Raw genomic sequence first — 17,224 nt, 5'->3', positions numbered from 1 at the left:
GGAAGGAAACTTGATTGATTTTTCAAAGAAAGTGAGAACTCCTATGAAAATTTATCTTAAATCTATTAAAGCTATTCTCCTAGGCAGCTTGTAAGAGAAACTAGATTGCAATTCCATTTTGCAAAAAGGCTTTAATGTGTTTTTCCACATTTTTGGCCTTTGTTTCAGTTACACCTGTCAGGTTGTTTTATTAGGTGACAAAATAGCTGACCAGCTGCTTTGATTTACTGTTGTTTTTCTCCTATTGATAGAGTGCATCTTAATGTTCCTTCCAGCCTCCAAATACATATATGAAAGTAATAATCTGTTTCATTCAAGCTAATGATTTAAAGATGAAACATAGGTCCTTCCACTCTTTTTGTTAAACAGAACATTAAGAATTTCCCAAATTTAATACCTAGCTTTAGAACTTAGTAACAATGGTTTGTTTTGAGCCTCTGTTTTCTCATCTGTGAAATGGGAATAAATAAACCTGCTGCACTCACTGAAGAGGATGTTTTGGAAATAAATGAAATAATGCATGAAAGAGTGCTTTATAAACTGTCACACCATTCACATGTTAGGTATTAATATTAGTGATTGTCATCACCATGGCTAATAAGAAGATTACTCACACTAGGATGCAAAGTCTTTTTGTAATTTCCATGAAAATTATTTAGCTATGTGTTCTTCATTACTCTTCTCTCAATTTTCACAGCCACACATAAGAACAGCTTCATACTGATATGAGAAGGGGTGTACATGCCCTTCCAATTTTCCAGAGAGGAAAAGAAAACTATTTTGTGATTGTTAAACACATTTTAATGTACTTAAAATCAAACATCAAACAGTGGAATATATATCACCGTTTTTCTTTTGTTCAATGACAGTGTAAAAATCCAGTCTTACATGGAGATGTGTCCTAGTCTGCTCAGGTTGCTGTAACAAAATACCATAGGATGAATGGCTTAAAGAACGGAAATTTATTGTTCCCAATTCTGGAAGCTGGGAAGTCTGAAATCAAGGCACCAGCAGATGATAGCTTGTTCCTGCTAGATGGCACCTTCTGGCCATGTCCTCATATGGTGGAAGGGACAAGCAAGCCTTCTCAGCCTCTTTCAAAGGGCCCTAATCCCATTTGTGAGAGTTCAATCCTCATGATCTAATCACCACCTAAAGACTCCACCTCCTAATACTATTGCATTGGAAATTAGGTTTCAACATATGAATTTTGAGGGGTTACAAACATTCAGACTACAATATGAAGACTAGAAAGTCCAAGATCAACATTCCAGCAGGATTCAGTTTGCGGTGAGGGCTCTCTTTCTGGCTTGGAGACAGCTAGCTACCTTCTGTGTGTTCACATGGCAGAGAGAGATGGGGATCTTTAGGGTTTCTTCCTCTTTTATAGGGACATTAGTTCTGTCACATCAGGACTCAACCCTTATGATCTCATTTAACCTTAACAACAACACATGGGCAGTTAGAGCATTAACATGAATTTTAAGAGGGACACAGTTCAGTCTATAGAAAGAAGAAAAAAGAAGATAATGAATACTAAAAGAGTTTGGGTAGGATAGCATTGTCCATGCATTAGAAGAACTATCCATGGTTAATGTGTGATCATGGTTATACTGTATTTTGTGTCTGGGAGGGGGACATAGTTTAAATCCACTAAATGTATATAAGCTTGCCTATTTCATGAAGGGAATTCTATTTCTTTTCCCTCTTCACTCCATACTGCAATGAGCCCTGGCTATGGTCTGAATGTTTGTGTCCTCCAAAAATAGGTTGAAACTGAATCCCTAAAGTGACGGTATTAGAAGGGAAGACCTTTGGAAGGTCATTAGGTCATAAGGGCTCCACCCTCATGAACTGGATTAGTGCCCTCAAAGAATTAGTTAGTGCCTTATTCCATGTGAAGACATAGCTAGAAGACACTGTCTGTGAGGAACAGGCCCTCACCTGACACAAACCGGTGCCTTGATCTTGGGATTCCCATCCTCCAGGACTGTGAGAAATTAATTTCTGTTTTTTCAAAGCTAACCGGACTATGATAATTTGATATCACAGCCTAAGGGTCTAAGACAGCCCTGATTCCCTACTATCCTTTAAGCAGTGATTTCCACTACTGGATTTGGAACATTCCCCCTACTTTTATGGATAAACTATGCAAATTTATACATTTGATATTAACTACAGGAATAAGAAAATTTGAGATGTTCTAGTGCACAGAATTGACCTTTGTGGGATGGGCCTGGGTAGGAATAGCAGGAATAATTTTTCTCCATTCTTATCACATCATACTCTCCTTTTCAGGTGACTGTGACAGATGGTGGTCCCTCTCCAAAACAGTCAACTATTTGGGTGGTGGTTCAGGTTCTGGATGAAAATGACAACAAGCCCCAGTTCCCGGAGAAGGTCTACCAGATCAAGCTGCCGGAACGTGACCGAAAGAAGAGAGGAGAACCGATTTACAGGGCTTTTGCATTTGATAGAGATGAGGGCCCCAACGCAGAAATCTCCTACAGTATTGTGGATGGGAATGATGATGGAAAGTTCTTTATTGATCCTAAAACTGGGATGGTTTCTTCTAGAAAGCAGTTTACAGCAGGGAGTTATGACATCCTAACGGTAAGATCTTCCAAACTCCAGCAGCACGGTGGATGGGGGGAAGTGGTTATGTTCTTATTCAAGTATACTCCTTTGAGCAATAAATCTTTAGAATAAAAAGTGAAGCCACATGGCTGTGGAAGGGTTCTTTCTGGGAGGCCAGTGCAGGTGAGAATGCTTGATGTTCTTAAATAAGGAGACAATTTCCTTTGGTTGTGTCCTGTCATCATTTCCCCCCATTCCCAGGCCACAGCCTGTTTCACCACATTCTCAGCCACTCTTTCTGCAGCTCTAAATCATCCTCAAAGCACTGAACATAGATGTAAAGTAAAGGTAGGGGAACAGCAGGGTAGCACATCCTACCCACCACCAACATGTCTCTCAACATGTCCCTAAGACTTCCCGTCGAAACAACGTTTGAAATTATCACCAATGTGATAGAGCATGGATGTACCTGTGTAAATTGTGAGACACAAATCACAGTGATATTTATTCTGTTAGAACTGAAAAAAACTCAAATATAAAGCGACTGAATTTTTCATTAAATTAGAAAAGTAAAAACAAGCATGAGCACCATCTCATATAGAAACTTAAAGCTCCCATCCTCCCCCAACCCCAACCATTTAGCCAGGTAGCACCTATTCTAGAAAGGCAGTTGGTGTCCTTACAAGCGATGAGCATGGTCCAGGGTCCCAACAGTTATCAAAAGTCGGCGTCATCCACCACCCTTCCCTTTGTCTTTATCCTCCTCTCCTAGGTTAGTCCTTTATTATTTGAAAGGATGGCCTGAGTTCCTTGATCTATCCTTTCTCTCCTGTGGTCTAGACATGGGTTCTTTGCTGTGCTCAGTAACATATCCAGAACAGTGGGAAGAGAAAAAAAAAAGATTAGTAAAACACCAGCTCTGTTTCTACAGTTAGAAGCTCTGATGTGCTGTGTGCCATTGCAGCTGTGTGAGACCTGCAATTTGGGAATCTTTGAGGACTGGAGATAAATTTGAGTAGATACTATTGGTGTTCTGCCCAGATCCCCTTCTCAGACTGGTTTATCTGTCCCTCAGCTGCTGCAAGTATTGGCTGTCAATGACTCACAGCTGCCCACTTCTCCAGAGAATCACCCTTGGATGATTCTTGGTGAAAGAGTCTATTCCCAGCTTCGAGTCTTGCAGCCCACAGCCACTGACTGACTGACATCCAGATACACAAGTCCAATCCGCTTGCCTCAAGGTGGATTCAACTCTGGTGCAATTAATGGTTCAGAGCTCCCCACAGGATCCCTCCAGTCAGTCAGGACCACATCCTGGTTTAACTCCTACCCCACCCACCCTGATCTCTATTCTCTTTCTCCTGAAAGCACTTTCCCCTAAAAAACAATTTGTTCTCAAATGCCTGTCTTAGCTCCTGTGGAAGCTGGTCTAAACATATATCCTCAAGGATTCTCATCCCACAGGAATATTCTGGGGCAAAGAATTCATCCATGAACACATAGCATGAGGGTGCTATCCATTGTCACTGTTTTTAAAGGCTATAACAGTTATGTGCCCATAAATGTTATTTTTTAAATGTAATACTTGGAAGTCCTTTTAAAAACTTATTTTTGTTTTTGTTTCATTTTGGCGTTTGCTTCTTGGAGCTTTCGACCCTTCCATTTGAGTCCAGAACACGACAGGCATTCACCCTACACAAGTGAGCAGGGAGACTTGCTTTCAGAGCCCTTATATCAGCTGATTATGACCACAGAGAAGAGTCATTAGCACTGTCCTCCCTTCCACGCTGCCTCCAGGGATTACGCTGCCCAGAAAGTTCTCTGTTACCTTTCTACAGGTGGCAAAACTGAAGGGCCTCAAGGCAGTTAGCTCCAGCCTGCTCCCTTTCCCAACCCACTCTATCATGGTTCTGATATCCTGTGCTGCTAACAATCACAAAGAGCAGAAGGAAGGCGCTGAGAAACACAGCCACACACTGCAAAACAAAACCCCCACACACATACACAACCACACACTGCAAAACACAACCCCCACACACATACACAACCACACACTGCAAAATACAACCCCCACACACATACACAACCACACACTGCAAAACACAACCCCCACACACATACAAACCACACACTGCAAAACACAACCCCCACACACATACAAACCACACACTGCAAAATACAACCCCCACACGCATACACAACCACACACTGCAAAACACAACCCCCACACGCATACACAACCACACACTGCAAAACACAACCCCACACGCATACACAACCACACACTGCAAAACACAACCCCACACGCATACACAACCACACACTGCCAAACTGAACCCCCACACGCATACGCAACCACACACTGCAAAGCACAACCCCACACGCATACAAACCACACACTGCAAAGCCCAACCCCACACGCATACAAACCACACACTGCAAAACACAACCCCCACACACATACACAACCACACACTGCAAAACACAACCCCACACGCATACACAACCACACACTGCCAAACTGAACCCCCACACGCATACGCAACCGCACACTGCAAAACACAACCCCCACACGCATACACAACCACACACTGCAAAGCACAACCCCACACGCATACAAACCACACACTGCAAAACACAACCCCCACACACATACACAACCACACACTGCAAAACACAACCCCCACACGCATACACAACCACACACTGCAAAACACAACCCCCACACACATACAAACCACACACTGCAAAACACAACCCCCACACGCATACACAACCACACACTGCAAAACACAACCCCCACACGCATACACAACCACACACTGCAAAACACAACCCCCACACGCATACACAACCACACACTGCAAAACACAACCCCACACGCATACGCAACCACACACTGCAAAACACAACCCCCACACACATACGCAACCACACACTGCAAAACACAACCCCACACACACATACACAACCACGCACTGCAAAACACAGCCCCACACACACATATACAACCACACACTGCAAAACACAACCCCCACACATACACACACACTTCTGCACATATCATTCACACATATGTAAGGTTTCACAGTGCACTTTCCTCCCTTTCATATATCATCATCAGAGGCGAGGTTCAGGATCATGCTATCAGGAATCAAATTAGCTATTTCTATTTACATAACTACTATTCAGGCCCATAAATCACCGCAAACTGTAAGTACAGCATTTGTCTTTCAAGGTATCCATATCTGCTAAGTTGACTGTGGTTCAGACAGCCTCTGGCAAACGTGGTGGAAGGCTTCCACATGACTGGGTTTTTCCCCCTCTGTTCCCAAGCCTTTTCTCCCCAGACCTCCACTCCTTTCTTCCCCTTGCTGACACTGTTGAAGATGAACTCTTGGCCCAGCAACATGAGTGACAGATCCAAACTCCACAGCAGTCAGAAGTCTGAGACATCTTTCTGTTCTCTCCCTGTGTGAGTAGATAAAGGCAGTGGACAATGGGCGCCCACAGAAATCTTCCACGGCCCGCCTCCACATTGAATGGATTAAGAAACCACCCCCTTCACCTATACCATTGACCTTCGATGAGCCGTTTTATAACTTCACGGTCATGGAAAGTGATAGAGTGACTGAAATTGTAGGGGTGGTGTCTGTGCAGCCAGCTAACACCCCTCTGTGGTTTGACATAGTTGGTAAGTTCGAGTCTTACAGAGCAGTATTGTGCAATGTAATAATTAAATGAAACAACTAGCAAAAAAAAAGAAAAGAAAGCAAAAAGCTAACAGTGCCAAGATTAAAAAATACATAGTGCTGGAATGCAAAAGAGCCAGTAAAATGAATAATCGACCTGTGCTTTCGTTCTGACTCTGTAGCTAAGCTGAACAGAAAGTGCTCTCTGGCTGGATTTTCCATAGTACGTTATTTACTGCGATCTTAATGTCTTTCTGTGTGTCATTTAAATTCTATTGTCACACTTGGCTAATCTCATTTCTAAATGTATTGATGGTACTAGACTTGCTGTCCTTCATTTCTCTCTTTTTCTTCACCTTTTTTCTGCATTCTGTTCTTTTTTTTTCTGCTCCCGACTTCCCTGCTTCAAGGTGGCAAGCATGCTCGAGAGATGTTCTATATTCTACAGACAGCTTGTGGGCAGAACTGTTCAACAGAAGGTACCCTTAGTGCAAACACATTTGCTAAAATACAGCTATCCAATCTGCCTTTTACGGGTTTTTTTTTTTGAAGCAAATTGAATTACATCTTTCATAACTGCCTCTGACAGGCTGAAGTGCGGCCCACAGATTTCATATATGCCTCTAACAGCTATTGCATTACTCATATCCAATGACTTCCTTTGTTTGAGGTTTGATGGGGTTTGGATTTTGGGGGGGTTGTTTTGATTTTTGTTTCTTTGCCTTTGAGGTATGTGGGCTTGTTGTTTTGTTTTTAATCTTTTTGTAGGTTGGTTTATTTCACTGGGCCTTTTCCAATTGAAAAAGAAATTAAAATGTATTCCAGCCCCTCTGTTTTGCAGCAGTAGTACCATTCATACACCAAAAGCCCATCAGGATAGTCCCCTGGCTGCCGTCCACAAGAGGAAGGGCAGGAAATGGAACCTAGATATATAGCCAGTCAGCCTCCCCCCGCAAGCTGAATAGGGGAAGCAGATGGAAGCATGTGGGATAGACCCTAGGAGCCAACCTTTAAATTCCTTGAAAGCAAGCAAGCAAGCACGCCAGGCTGCAAAAGGAAAGGGCAAAACAGCACTACGGCCCTTGACAAACCTGCAGGGAGAGGCAATGGAGAGGAAATGAGTGCTGAGGACCAGGAAACAAAGCAGGCTGTTGCTAAAACAGAGAAGAGAGTGTGTCACCAGGTCGGACACTGGGTTGAGCTAAAGCTGACTTCCCACGCTTCTCTGTGGGAGGCAGGGAATCCAGGAGAGAGTCGGTCTGGGGGAATCATTTCCTTCCACATGTCACTGCCTGGATAGGATGGGCAGGAACCTGCCTCTCCCCTCAGGAATGGCTGTGCTTGGGAGAAGCATTTAGAAAGTTCCACAATGGTTTTAACAAGGCACAGAAAAGACTGTTCCATGGCCCCCAGTCAAACCTCCATAGAGAGTCCTCTGAACTTCCAAAAAGCAAAGAGCTCTTGTCTCCATGTTCCGTTTGATGAAATGATGGTGAAATGTTTGTTTTACTTATTTGGTATTAATAGCATGCCATCCTGTACATGGCCATCCTCACACCAAGCTTTCACTTCCTTCTTCATTCCCATTCAACATATTTGAAATGGAACTCCTTCTGATCCATGAAAGGTGTCTTTGCTTATCTTCCCGGTAATTTCCAGCTCATTAAGATATTATCAAATGCAATCTCTTCTTTCTTGGCACACGAAATGTGGCACTTAGTCATGATCTGGTTGTCTGTACAGTCATCTTTAATGATTCCTTCACTTCTACCTCCAGTCAGAGTCACAGAAAGTACAATTCGGTTCTAACACGTGTCTCTAGTGCCAGGTCTCCAGAGATATGTGCAATAATGATTTCTAGCTGGGCACAGTGACTCACACCTGTAATCTCAGCACTTTGGGAGGCTGAGTTCGGTGGATCACTTGAGTTAAGAAGTTTGAGACTAGCCTGGCCAACATGGCAATACCCCGTCTCTACTAAAAATACAAAAATTAGCAGGGCATGGTGGCAGGCACCTGTAATCCCAGCTACTAGGGAGGCTGAGGCAGGAGAATTGCTTGAACCCAGGAGGTGGAGGTTGCAGTGAGCCAAGATTGTGTCATTGTACTCTAGCCTGAGCAACAGAGCCAGACTCTGTCTCAAAAAAAAAAAGTGATTTATTTTAAATAGCCTAAAGGAGAGTGCAGTAGAAACCAAATAGGCAATAGAATGTCTAGTGTGCTGTCCTGAGATGAGATGAGTTGCTCCTTCTCATCAGCCACTGTTTTTTCTCCCTCCTCCTTGGACACTCCAGTTTGCAAGTACCTCTACAACCTGGCAGTGCCACATCTCTCCCTGGCATGATCCATGCATGAAACCTGCTGATCCATAGCACATCCGATCTACCACCCATGTTCCCTGGGATGCCCTTATTTATACTCTGCTTTTGAAATCCTGCTGGCATGCCTTCCTATAATGGTTAGTCTCACCAACTTCCTGACCCCAGTTATCCAGGTCAGGCTTGCAACCTTCAGCATTCCTGCATGTGTGTGTGTGACTCTCTGTAGGTAAGCATGCCTAGCAGTACTGCATGTAACCTGATTTGCATGTTTTTCCTGTCAGCAGGATGAGTGCTGCTGTATATTTTCATTTGTGTTTATCCTGTCTCCACTCTTAACCCCTAAGATTAAGGCCCATGTGTTCTCATTCCTTCCTCCTGCCAATACCTCTGTTGCTACCAACCCAGGATGATGGAATACACTATGGTGACTGATGGAGATACCCCAGGCAGCCACTACATTAACCCTACGATGCCCCCTGGAACCCACTGAGAGTCACTGTGACCTTCCACTGTGCTGCCAGCCATGGCAACCTACGCACCTTTGACAAAATAGAAATTTCACTGGTCCAAAAAGAAAGAGGTAGTTTACAAATGAGAGTGCTCCCTGGAAGGTATCCCTTTAAACTACCTTAGATGTGGACCCAGAATCTATCATCAAGAACATGGCATCAGTTTTCATGTTTCTTCATTGGTGTATTTCTAAATGCTGCACTCTTCCTAGAGATTCCCCTCAGTTTCAATGCATCTGTAGGTCTCTGAATGAGGACTTACAGGGTCGTCTCTCTGGTCTGGAGCTTCCATCACAGAGATTTCACTGTAAATCTAGTCACATCTAGCCAAGCTTCTTTTCCAAATTGAACTTACTGGGCCAGATGCCCAAACAGAACATGATTTTATTTCCATCCTCACATCCAGCCAACAACATCTTGAAACACCAAATCTTTATTTCAGCGCAAAAGTAAAATCCTTTTCCCAGGTGCTGGTTGCCTCAGTATCGATAGAGTCTGCATTCCACCAAATCGTCCTTTTGAAAATCTTTCTAATCCATCAGAGTCATTTTTTTCGCAGTCTGCTGACAACATCTTTCCCCTTCTCTAAATACCTATTGTTTCCTTTATCATATTCAGATGTTTTATCCTCACTCTCAGGATTTCTTGCTTATTTATCTTTGGCCATGGAAACTCTCATCTCTTTGTTCCCTTTCTCCTTAACTAAGCATCTTTTTTGGCCAAGCTAACATACAGGGGAAAGAGCGAAGAATGTCCCTCAATGCTTAAGAAACATAGCAGTGAATGCCTGGAATAGGCGCCAGATATGTAATGTCAGCGTGGATCTGAAATGAGGTCTCAGGTTTAAGTATGGGCCTTGCCTGGGCAAATATTCTATGACTCTTCCAACGGGAGTGAGATTTGGTTCCATTACAGACAATGCTTTCAGACACCTAAAAAGACCCTGAGTTACAGAAAACACATCATCTTGGCATTGCACTGATAGCTTACAAATGCTATAACTAATAAATTCTCATTAAGTGAGTAGAAATGGTGTTTCAGCATGCTTTTCTCCTGAGAGTAAAGTCTCATTTCTGCATTTCCAAATCTACCCAATTCTTATTTAACTGCATTTCTTTGCCTCCCACCATGATAGGAATTCACAAAAACTGGGTGATGAACAAGATTTCGTTTCCAAGCCTAGACCCTCGCATCGAGGATCTGTCACACACTTTCTTGTGCCTCCAAGGAGACCACTGCTTGCAATGTTATGCAGTGAGACTTTTCAGCTTCCAGAAACAGAAGCCCTACTTGTAACTGAGTTAAGAAAGCTGTAATTAAAAGGAAACATAATAAAGTTCGGCTGTTCTGTGTTTAAACAGCCCAACGCACAGCATGTTACTTCTCTGTGTTAAAAGGGAAAGAAAGTGAAGGGAACACAAATAACCCATAATCCTTTGTGGCTTTATCACATATCTTCACACTTCTCAGGGGACTACGATTTCAACTCCACAGCTCCTTGATTTACAGACTCACTAATGTGCATGCAATCTGGTTCACAGTGCAGTCCCTGTATCTTTATTCTGTTGGCAAATATTTGAATAGAGAAGGCCACCTTTATTACACACTTCAGACAGTTCCTCTTTATCTGAAGATGGATGGGGGATGTTGTCACCCATTTTTTTTTATCTTTTCACCTGACTTAGTCTAGAAAAATAGTTTTTTTTGTAAATGGTAAGCATCTGCTAAAGTATCTTTCTTTATCTCACTTACTGTAAGGCTACTCCTTAAAAATGATTCTCTGCTGGTGAGTGCTAGCACGTAGGTTCAACTCTAGCTGAAGTGTCTTTCTGTGTTGCAGATACAGGAAGGCCGCCTTGATCCTTAATTTGTCATAGATTCCTTCAAACTTTGGGCTCCAGGCTGCTGCTGTGTCATAAGCTTATGCCTGTCTTTCTTGAACTTTGTCCCCAGTGGAGCCATCACTTAGAGATGAATCAGGGAGGCCAGTTGAAGTCTCTGGTAGCAATAGCAGCAGCCTTGTTCTTCAACTAGAGCTTGGGCACCTCTGGGTCTTCCCTAACCAGGTGGCCATATTTCTCTAACAAAAGACTTTTACCCAGTGCTATGGAGAAAAAACACGTTGATGCATCACTTCTGCTACAGCTGCTTCTGCATCAGGGTGTCCCTTGCTCCAAGTCATTCAACATCAAACACTTCATTTCCCCTCTTCTGTCCTTTTTCCCTAATTTGATCCCAAGTAAGCCTCTCATTTTTCCATAGCAACAGTCTGATTCATAGGAGCACATCTGAAGAAACTTCAGGAAAATAATAAGCCTAGAAACACTTAATATACTATTAACAGTTTTAAGAAAAATGAACTTAAACTCTATTCTGGAAAGGATTTTCTTTCTGTTTCCTGACCTCCACCTGGTATCTCCTGTCTTCCAAGTAAATATCCTTTTCAGCCAGGTACTGTGCTTGCTTTCATTTCAAGGCAGAAAATTAGAGATAAACAGTAATTGGTGTTTAGCATTTTCAAGATCAAACCGTAACCAGTGTTTAGCATTCCTTCTTCAGTTCAGTGTACATGCTGACCTGAATGAACAGCTTATGCACAACTCCCTGAATTCATTGAGATTCGGCAGCTCCGTGTTCTGGAAGCTGCTCATATAACACCTGCTTTTTGGTGACAACTAGATGTGGGCTGGTATTTTTACAATTACACATGGAGTGGAATAGAGTTATATGCTAGGGGAGGGACCTGGAAGCTTCTCTAAAGGGGAAGCTGGGTGATTCTCACGGTTGGGTCTCTTTATGGAGGGACAGAGGTGCTTCGTACCCTTCTATAAAGAAAAACTAGACTGAATTATGGCCCGGTACTCCAGTGCCCAGCACATTTAAGCAGTAGCTGCTGGCTCAAAATATTTCCATTTATAGCCCATTTTTAAACCCTTTCAGGACATTCCTACTTGGGATGTTTAACTTCAGAATCCAGCAGAAATCCAGTGTGCCTCTTCTGCTCTTTGTTTACTCTATTACACCTGTCTTGACCGAAATGGTCAAAGAGAAATGTCCCTGATGTGAATTATCTGTTATGTGGGCTGTTCACAACCTCGCTTTTAACCATCTCTGCCGCACACCCCTGCAGCAACGCTCAGGCTGTGACTTTTCTAATTTCCCACTTTGTTGAAACTCAGACCAGCTCTGCGGTGTCCTCCCTCCTCCCCAACCTTTTGTTGAGCCTAACGCTGCTGCACCAAACACACTCTGGCTTTGCATGTTCTGTTACTGGCTCTGAGGAAGCACACCTTGTTTAAACAGAATGCTGCTAAAGAAAATGGACTCCTAGCATTTGATATTCTCACTCTGGACAATTTGGATGTGGTTTCCTATGAAAATGAAATCACTTTCAGGCTAAAAGGGAGCCTGAAAAATGAGACCTGGGGGAGAGATATGGAGTCATTCATGAAATGGGATGCTTAAGTAGTAGGTTATTAAATTGTTTGAGGGTTGGTGGTAAACTGCAGGTCTAGATTCTGTGTCCCTTGTCAGAAATTCATTTTAAAACTCAGGGAAGATTTTGTTTAACATTACATCTTGGTTGAACTAGGCACAAATATCCGGAAAATGAGTGTCCGGGGCTGCTAGTATTGGTAGACTGAGAAATATCATTTTTTAGGCTCCCTCTCAATTGCTCTTGGCTTTGCTCTTCTGACTATCTATCTCCTCTGTCCCTTTAGAGGTTTCTGTTCTAAAGTATTTGAGGGAGATACACACATACATATACACACACGAATACATATATGAACACACACAGGAAGAGAGAAAACTGTAAAAAAAAACCATAAAAGTAGTTGTTTTGATATGAAAAATGCCTAAGAAAAAGCACACCCTCTATTTGCCATGTCTAAATGTTACGCCACTAGTGCCTGAGATGATTATATGTTTTTGTACAGGGCCCAGGGCAGAATGTGAGTCAAAGTCAGTGAGAGAGAGCAAATAGGGCTGCTCCATTTAAACAGTAACTCAAACTAGAATCTAAATTTTAGATTTAGATTGCTGGTTCTCTAAATTTTATTTTTAATTATCTTTAAACTGGAGCAAACTAAAGTTTTATAATTTATATAGTTTTTATTTTGACTTGACTCACACATTTTCACATTTTAAAATAATCAACACTAGAGGATGACTCCTTCCCCAACCTCCAAATAATATCATGGCCCTAAGATTTAAGAAAGTTAATGTTTTGGTGAGGAAAACATTCTAAATGCGATTTAATACCCACTAGAAACAAATTGAGAAGCTGCATTCTCCTCTTTCCTTCCATACAGGACTATGAGTCAATTTTATATCTTTTCTTTCAAAGTTTCCATGGTGAAATTTTTCTCAGAATGTACCACTTAATAGCAAATGATTATTTTTTTTCTTTTGCTCATGAAAATGGTTTTTCAAGACTTTCAAATCAGCCTTCCATTTTATTTCATGTTATTATCAGCATGAAATATTCCCTTTGGATAAAAAATGGTGACCTAAGGCTTGCTTCCCTTTTCAGCCTAGACCTCCCCCTCTCTCCGTATCCTATCTTCAAACAAATGTTTTTGGAGGTAACATTTAGTGATCCTCCGTAAATCAATGAAAAGATATTAATTGGAAGACAAGTCTCTTTTTAGATGAAATTTTTGAAAAAGTATATAATCCCCAAGCAATTCTCTGATACTCTCATATCTCCATAACTTTAATTAAATGTCAAGGGCAATTATATTCTCTCTTGCAATTAAATAATCTTAAGTGTATATGACAGCTGCAAGCAATACACATTTGAGATATAAATATATATATGCCAGGTTTTTTTTAAGTCAACTATATTATTTATTTTGTGTCATTGGACCTCAGATTCTAGTAATTCAGGTAAAATTATCCTTCCCTTTATTGTCTATTCCTAAATTATTATGTAAAAGAAATATATTGTTCATTGATCAGCAACATGAAGTACAAAGAACGTGGGATGTAAAAATAAACCAAAGTTAGTTTTTTCCAAAATATGAAATTCAATAAATGCATTGCCGCATATGCTATAGTTAAATAAAATTACTGTCTGAGAACAAAATCAACACCATGATATTTCAGGCCAAAGTAAATAGAGCTTGTAAATATATACTCATGCTTAATTAAAATTGTTCTGGCATTTATACCATTATCTTTCTCCCCCTTAAAAAATATTTCATTTTGGGCAGATCATAAACCACACTTTGGTTCACAGAGGTGGAAACATCAGCAGTCATTTCAACAATGACAATGTTGTCTTAAGCGCATCATTCACAGACTGTGAGTTATACCTTGCCCAGGAGTTGAAGAGAAAGTATAGTTTTCTAAGCTTTCATGTGAAGTTTTTATATTTTGTTGTTATATAAACTGATGTTTTCTTCTACTTCTTTCCCAATTTTATTTTGTGACTCTTCCTAGACTTTTTGCATTTTTAGGGAAAAAAAATAGTTTTTTTACTGTCAAGATGGCAAAATAGTATTTCTATAAATGTCCCAGCTTACAGATACAGAATTTTTAATATGAATTTTTTTTGGTTTTTCTTACTGTTTAGAATTTATAATTTTATTTCTGACATTTAATTAAGGGAATCTGAATTCTAGCAGCCAAATGTTTACCATCAATCCTGGAATAGACTTTTAATGTCTACTCATTTCATTAATAATTGGATTATTTATTTACTTGAAATTTAATCTACTTTGGAAAAAAAATAAAAAGATCTATAAATTTCTAACACAGAAGCCACAAAAAGTTGAAGGGCCTTTAGGTTTCTGAATATTTAATGGAGTCAGTTTATGCTTCACTACTCTAACATTACTGCTAAGGATTTTCTTTGCAATACGTTCCTTTTCCATGACATTTGTTATGCATTGTAGAGGCTGTGTTTTGAACTATGAATCAAGTTAGAAATAAAGAGGTCCCATTTACGATGTACAAAATTGAGCCATAGGGGTGTCTGTCAAAAAATATTTCTGTATAAGAGCTCCCTTTAAAGATACATGATATAATAAATGTAATAAGTTCTCAGATTTGCTAATTTCATGTTTCTGTGAAATCATCAGGGGGGAATTTTGACAGCGCTTTTGATGCAGAGAAGGGTGTTGGGACAATTGTCATCGCAAAACCTTTGGATGCAGAGCAGAGGTCCATCTATAATATGAGTGTGGAAGTCACCGATGGGACAAATGTTGCTGTCACTCAGGTGAGATGTTAAATCACTGAATTACAGGAATGCTGAAAGAGCTGCTAAAGTCAGGGGTGCAAGCCATGACAAAAAATACGTAGTGGAAGTAGTCAATTATGTCCATGGTTTTCTAGTGTTTAAAAAAATCATTTTCAAGAACAACTGAGAAAGGGGATTCTATAGATGATATCATATGACTTAGCTACCGTTTTCAAGAAGTTGTGATTGATCATGCATGGGAAAGTGATACATGTTTGTTTCCTGATCATCTACTGTAGATTTATCTGTTTGACAATAAAATCAACTTTCCTTGAATTTCCAAAGAGGAGGACATCTATATTGCTTGAGTTAACACACCATGTTATTCTTTACCTCCTTGTTTTTTAGTCACAGAAAGTTATAGCTAGAGAATACCTAGGAGTCCAAATTCATTTATAGATTTAGACAAGCTAAGTAATATATCCAAGGTCACACAGCCTTAGTAAAAAAAAAAAAAAAAAAGGACTGGGATCTAGGTGTCTTCTCTTCTGCCTTTGCAGCCTCATTTTCCCTGCTGTAGAGTAAAATTCCCTCATTGTGGGGAGAGGTTAAAAACACCAATGGCTGGACCCCAGCCACAGAAATCCTATGTGATTCTAACATGCAGCCAGGGTCAAGGACGGCTCCTTATGCTCTACAACTCAGTGCATTTGAAAGGGCATTGAGAGCCAGAGGGAAAGAAAATCTCTGGGCTGCTCATGTGGCTGAGTACATCTTTCTGAGACTAACACAATGTTAGATATCAGTATGGGACAGACTTGTACTAAATATAAGAAGTTTTTTTGTTTGATTTTTTAGCACCAGAGACCTAGGCCAGTTGTGGCGGAGAGCTGACACATGCCTATACTATAACCCCTCTTTTAGTCCCTGGTGTGCTCTGCAGTTCGCCTGACTGTAGAAAGCATCACTAATTCATCAAGGCCTATTTTTCTGCTGAGCCCAGATGTGTCCTTAGAATCTTTCTGAACACAATGCTTCAGGTGGTGAAGATGAAATTTTTGCCAACCCAAGGCAAGCAAGTGTTGTTTCATCTTAAATATGATGTAAGCATTTGCAACTATGCTGTTTTAAAAAGGAGAGAGGATGAATATTTCATATGTTTGCCTAACCAGCTGCCTCTTAGTTTGAGACTATTTCAAAAATATAATGAAACTCTTTCCTTTGAGTCTGTTTATAATCATAGAATGGTAGAATTTGAAGAAAACAATAGGGTTCAACTTAGTACAACTCCTTTACTTTTTATTTGAATAAACTGAAACCTTAGAAAGGGGAAGTGACTTGCACATAATATGGCAGCCAGTATGTGACAATTTCTGATCCTCCAACCTGTGTCTTTTCCCAAGAACTAGGAGGATCCTATGACCCTGTTTGCCTTAAAGAGTCCCATTATGTCTGTGCGTTGGCCTAATTATTAATAATACCCCCATTCACTCTCTAAATGGTACCAGTTTAGATGATAAATTATATGGTCACCCTATTGAAAGCTATACTGTTTCAGGGTATTTTCAAGGCTAAAATATAGATGCATGGAAAGCACCCATGGCTGAGGTCTTTCAAGCACCACACAATCCAAATCATGCCCCCGAAGACTAATACAAAACAACCCACCTGCTGTATTGCTGTCTTAAGTCTTAATTTACTTTAAATATGAATTTAAGTTTTAAAAATTAGCTTTCTCTTAGCATATTCAACCTCGACTTTTTAGTGCCACTTAAAAACATAAGACATATTTGAATAAAATACAAATAAAGCATGAAGCCATATTCATCTCCAGACTTTTCTCCAGGGTTTCATATCAGTTGAATTAAATGGTATTCAGTGTGCCCAGAATACCATTATGGATATTTTAAAAATTGAATACTTTTAGAATGAGTGAAT

General features: G+C 40.7%; 1 protein-coding gene across 9 annotated transcripts in view; it reads left to right on the top strand.

Moving 5' to 3' along the window:
- FAT3 (FAT atypical cadherin 3) overlaps positions 1-17,224 on the top strand; it is a 677,903-nt gene that overhangs the window by 537,054 nt on the left and 123,625 nt on the right. For 6 of the 9 annotated variants that reach the window (XM_035265268.3, XM_078339975.1, XM_035265265.3 and 3 more), the window contains 4 exons: positions 2,299-2,613; positions 6,061-6,271; positions 6,680-6,748; positions 15,186-15,325. In XM_035265268.3, the coding sequence (XP_035121159.3) occupies positions 2,299-2,613; positions 6,061-6,271; positions 6,680-6,748; positions 15,186-15,325 (735 nt within the window). The remainder of the gene's footprint in view (positions 1-2,298; positions 2,614-6,060; positions 6,272-6,679; positions 6,749-15,185; positions 15,326-17,224) is intronic. The other 3 variants (XM_078339978.1, XM_078339977.1, XM_078339973.1) reach the window with 1 other exon arrangement.

This window comes from Callithrix jacchus, chromosome 10 (assembly GCF_049354715.1).
Source record: "Callithrix jacchus isolate 240 chromosome 10, calJac240_pri, whole genome shotgun sequence".
Classification (NCBI taxonomy): domain Eukaryota; kingdom Metazoa; phylum Chordata; class Mammalia; order Primates; family Cebidae; genus Callithrix; species Callithrix jacchus.
This window is presented reverse-complemented; position numbering and strand designations above follow the sequence as displayed.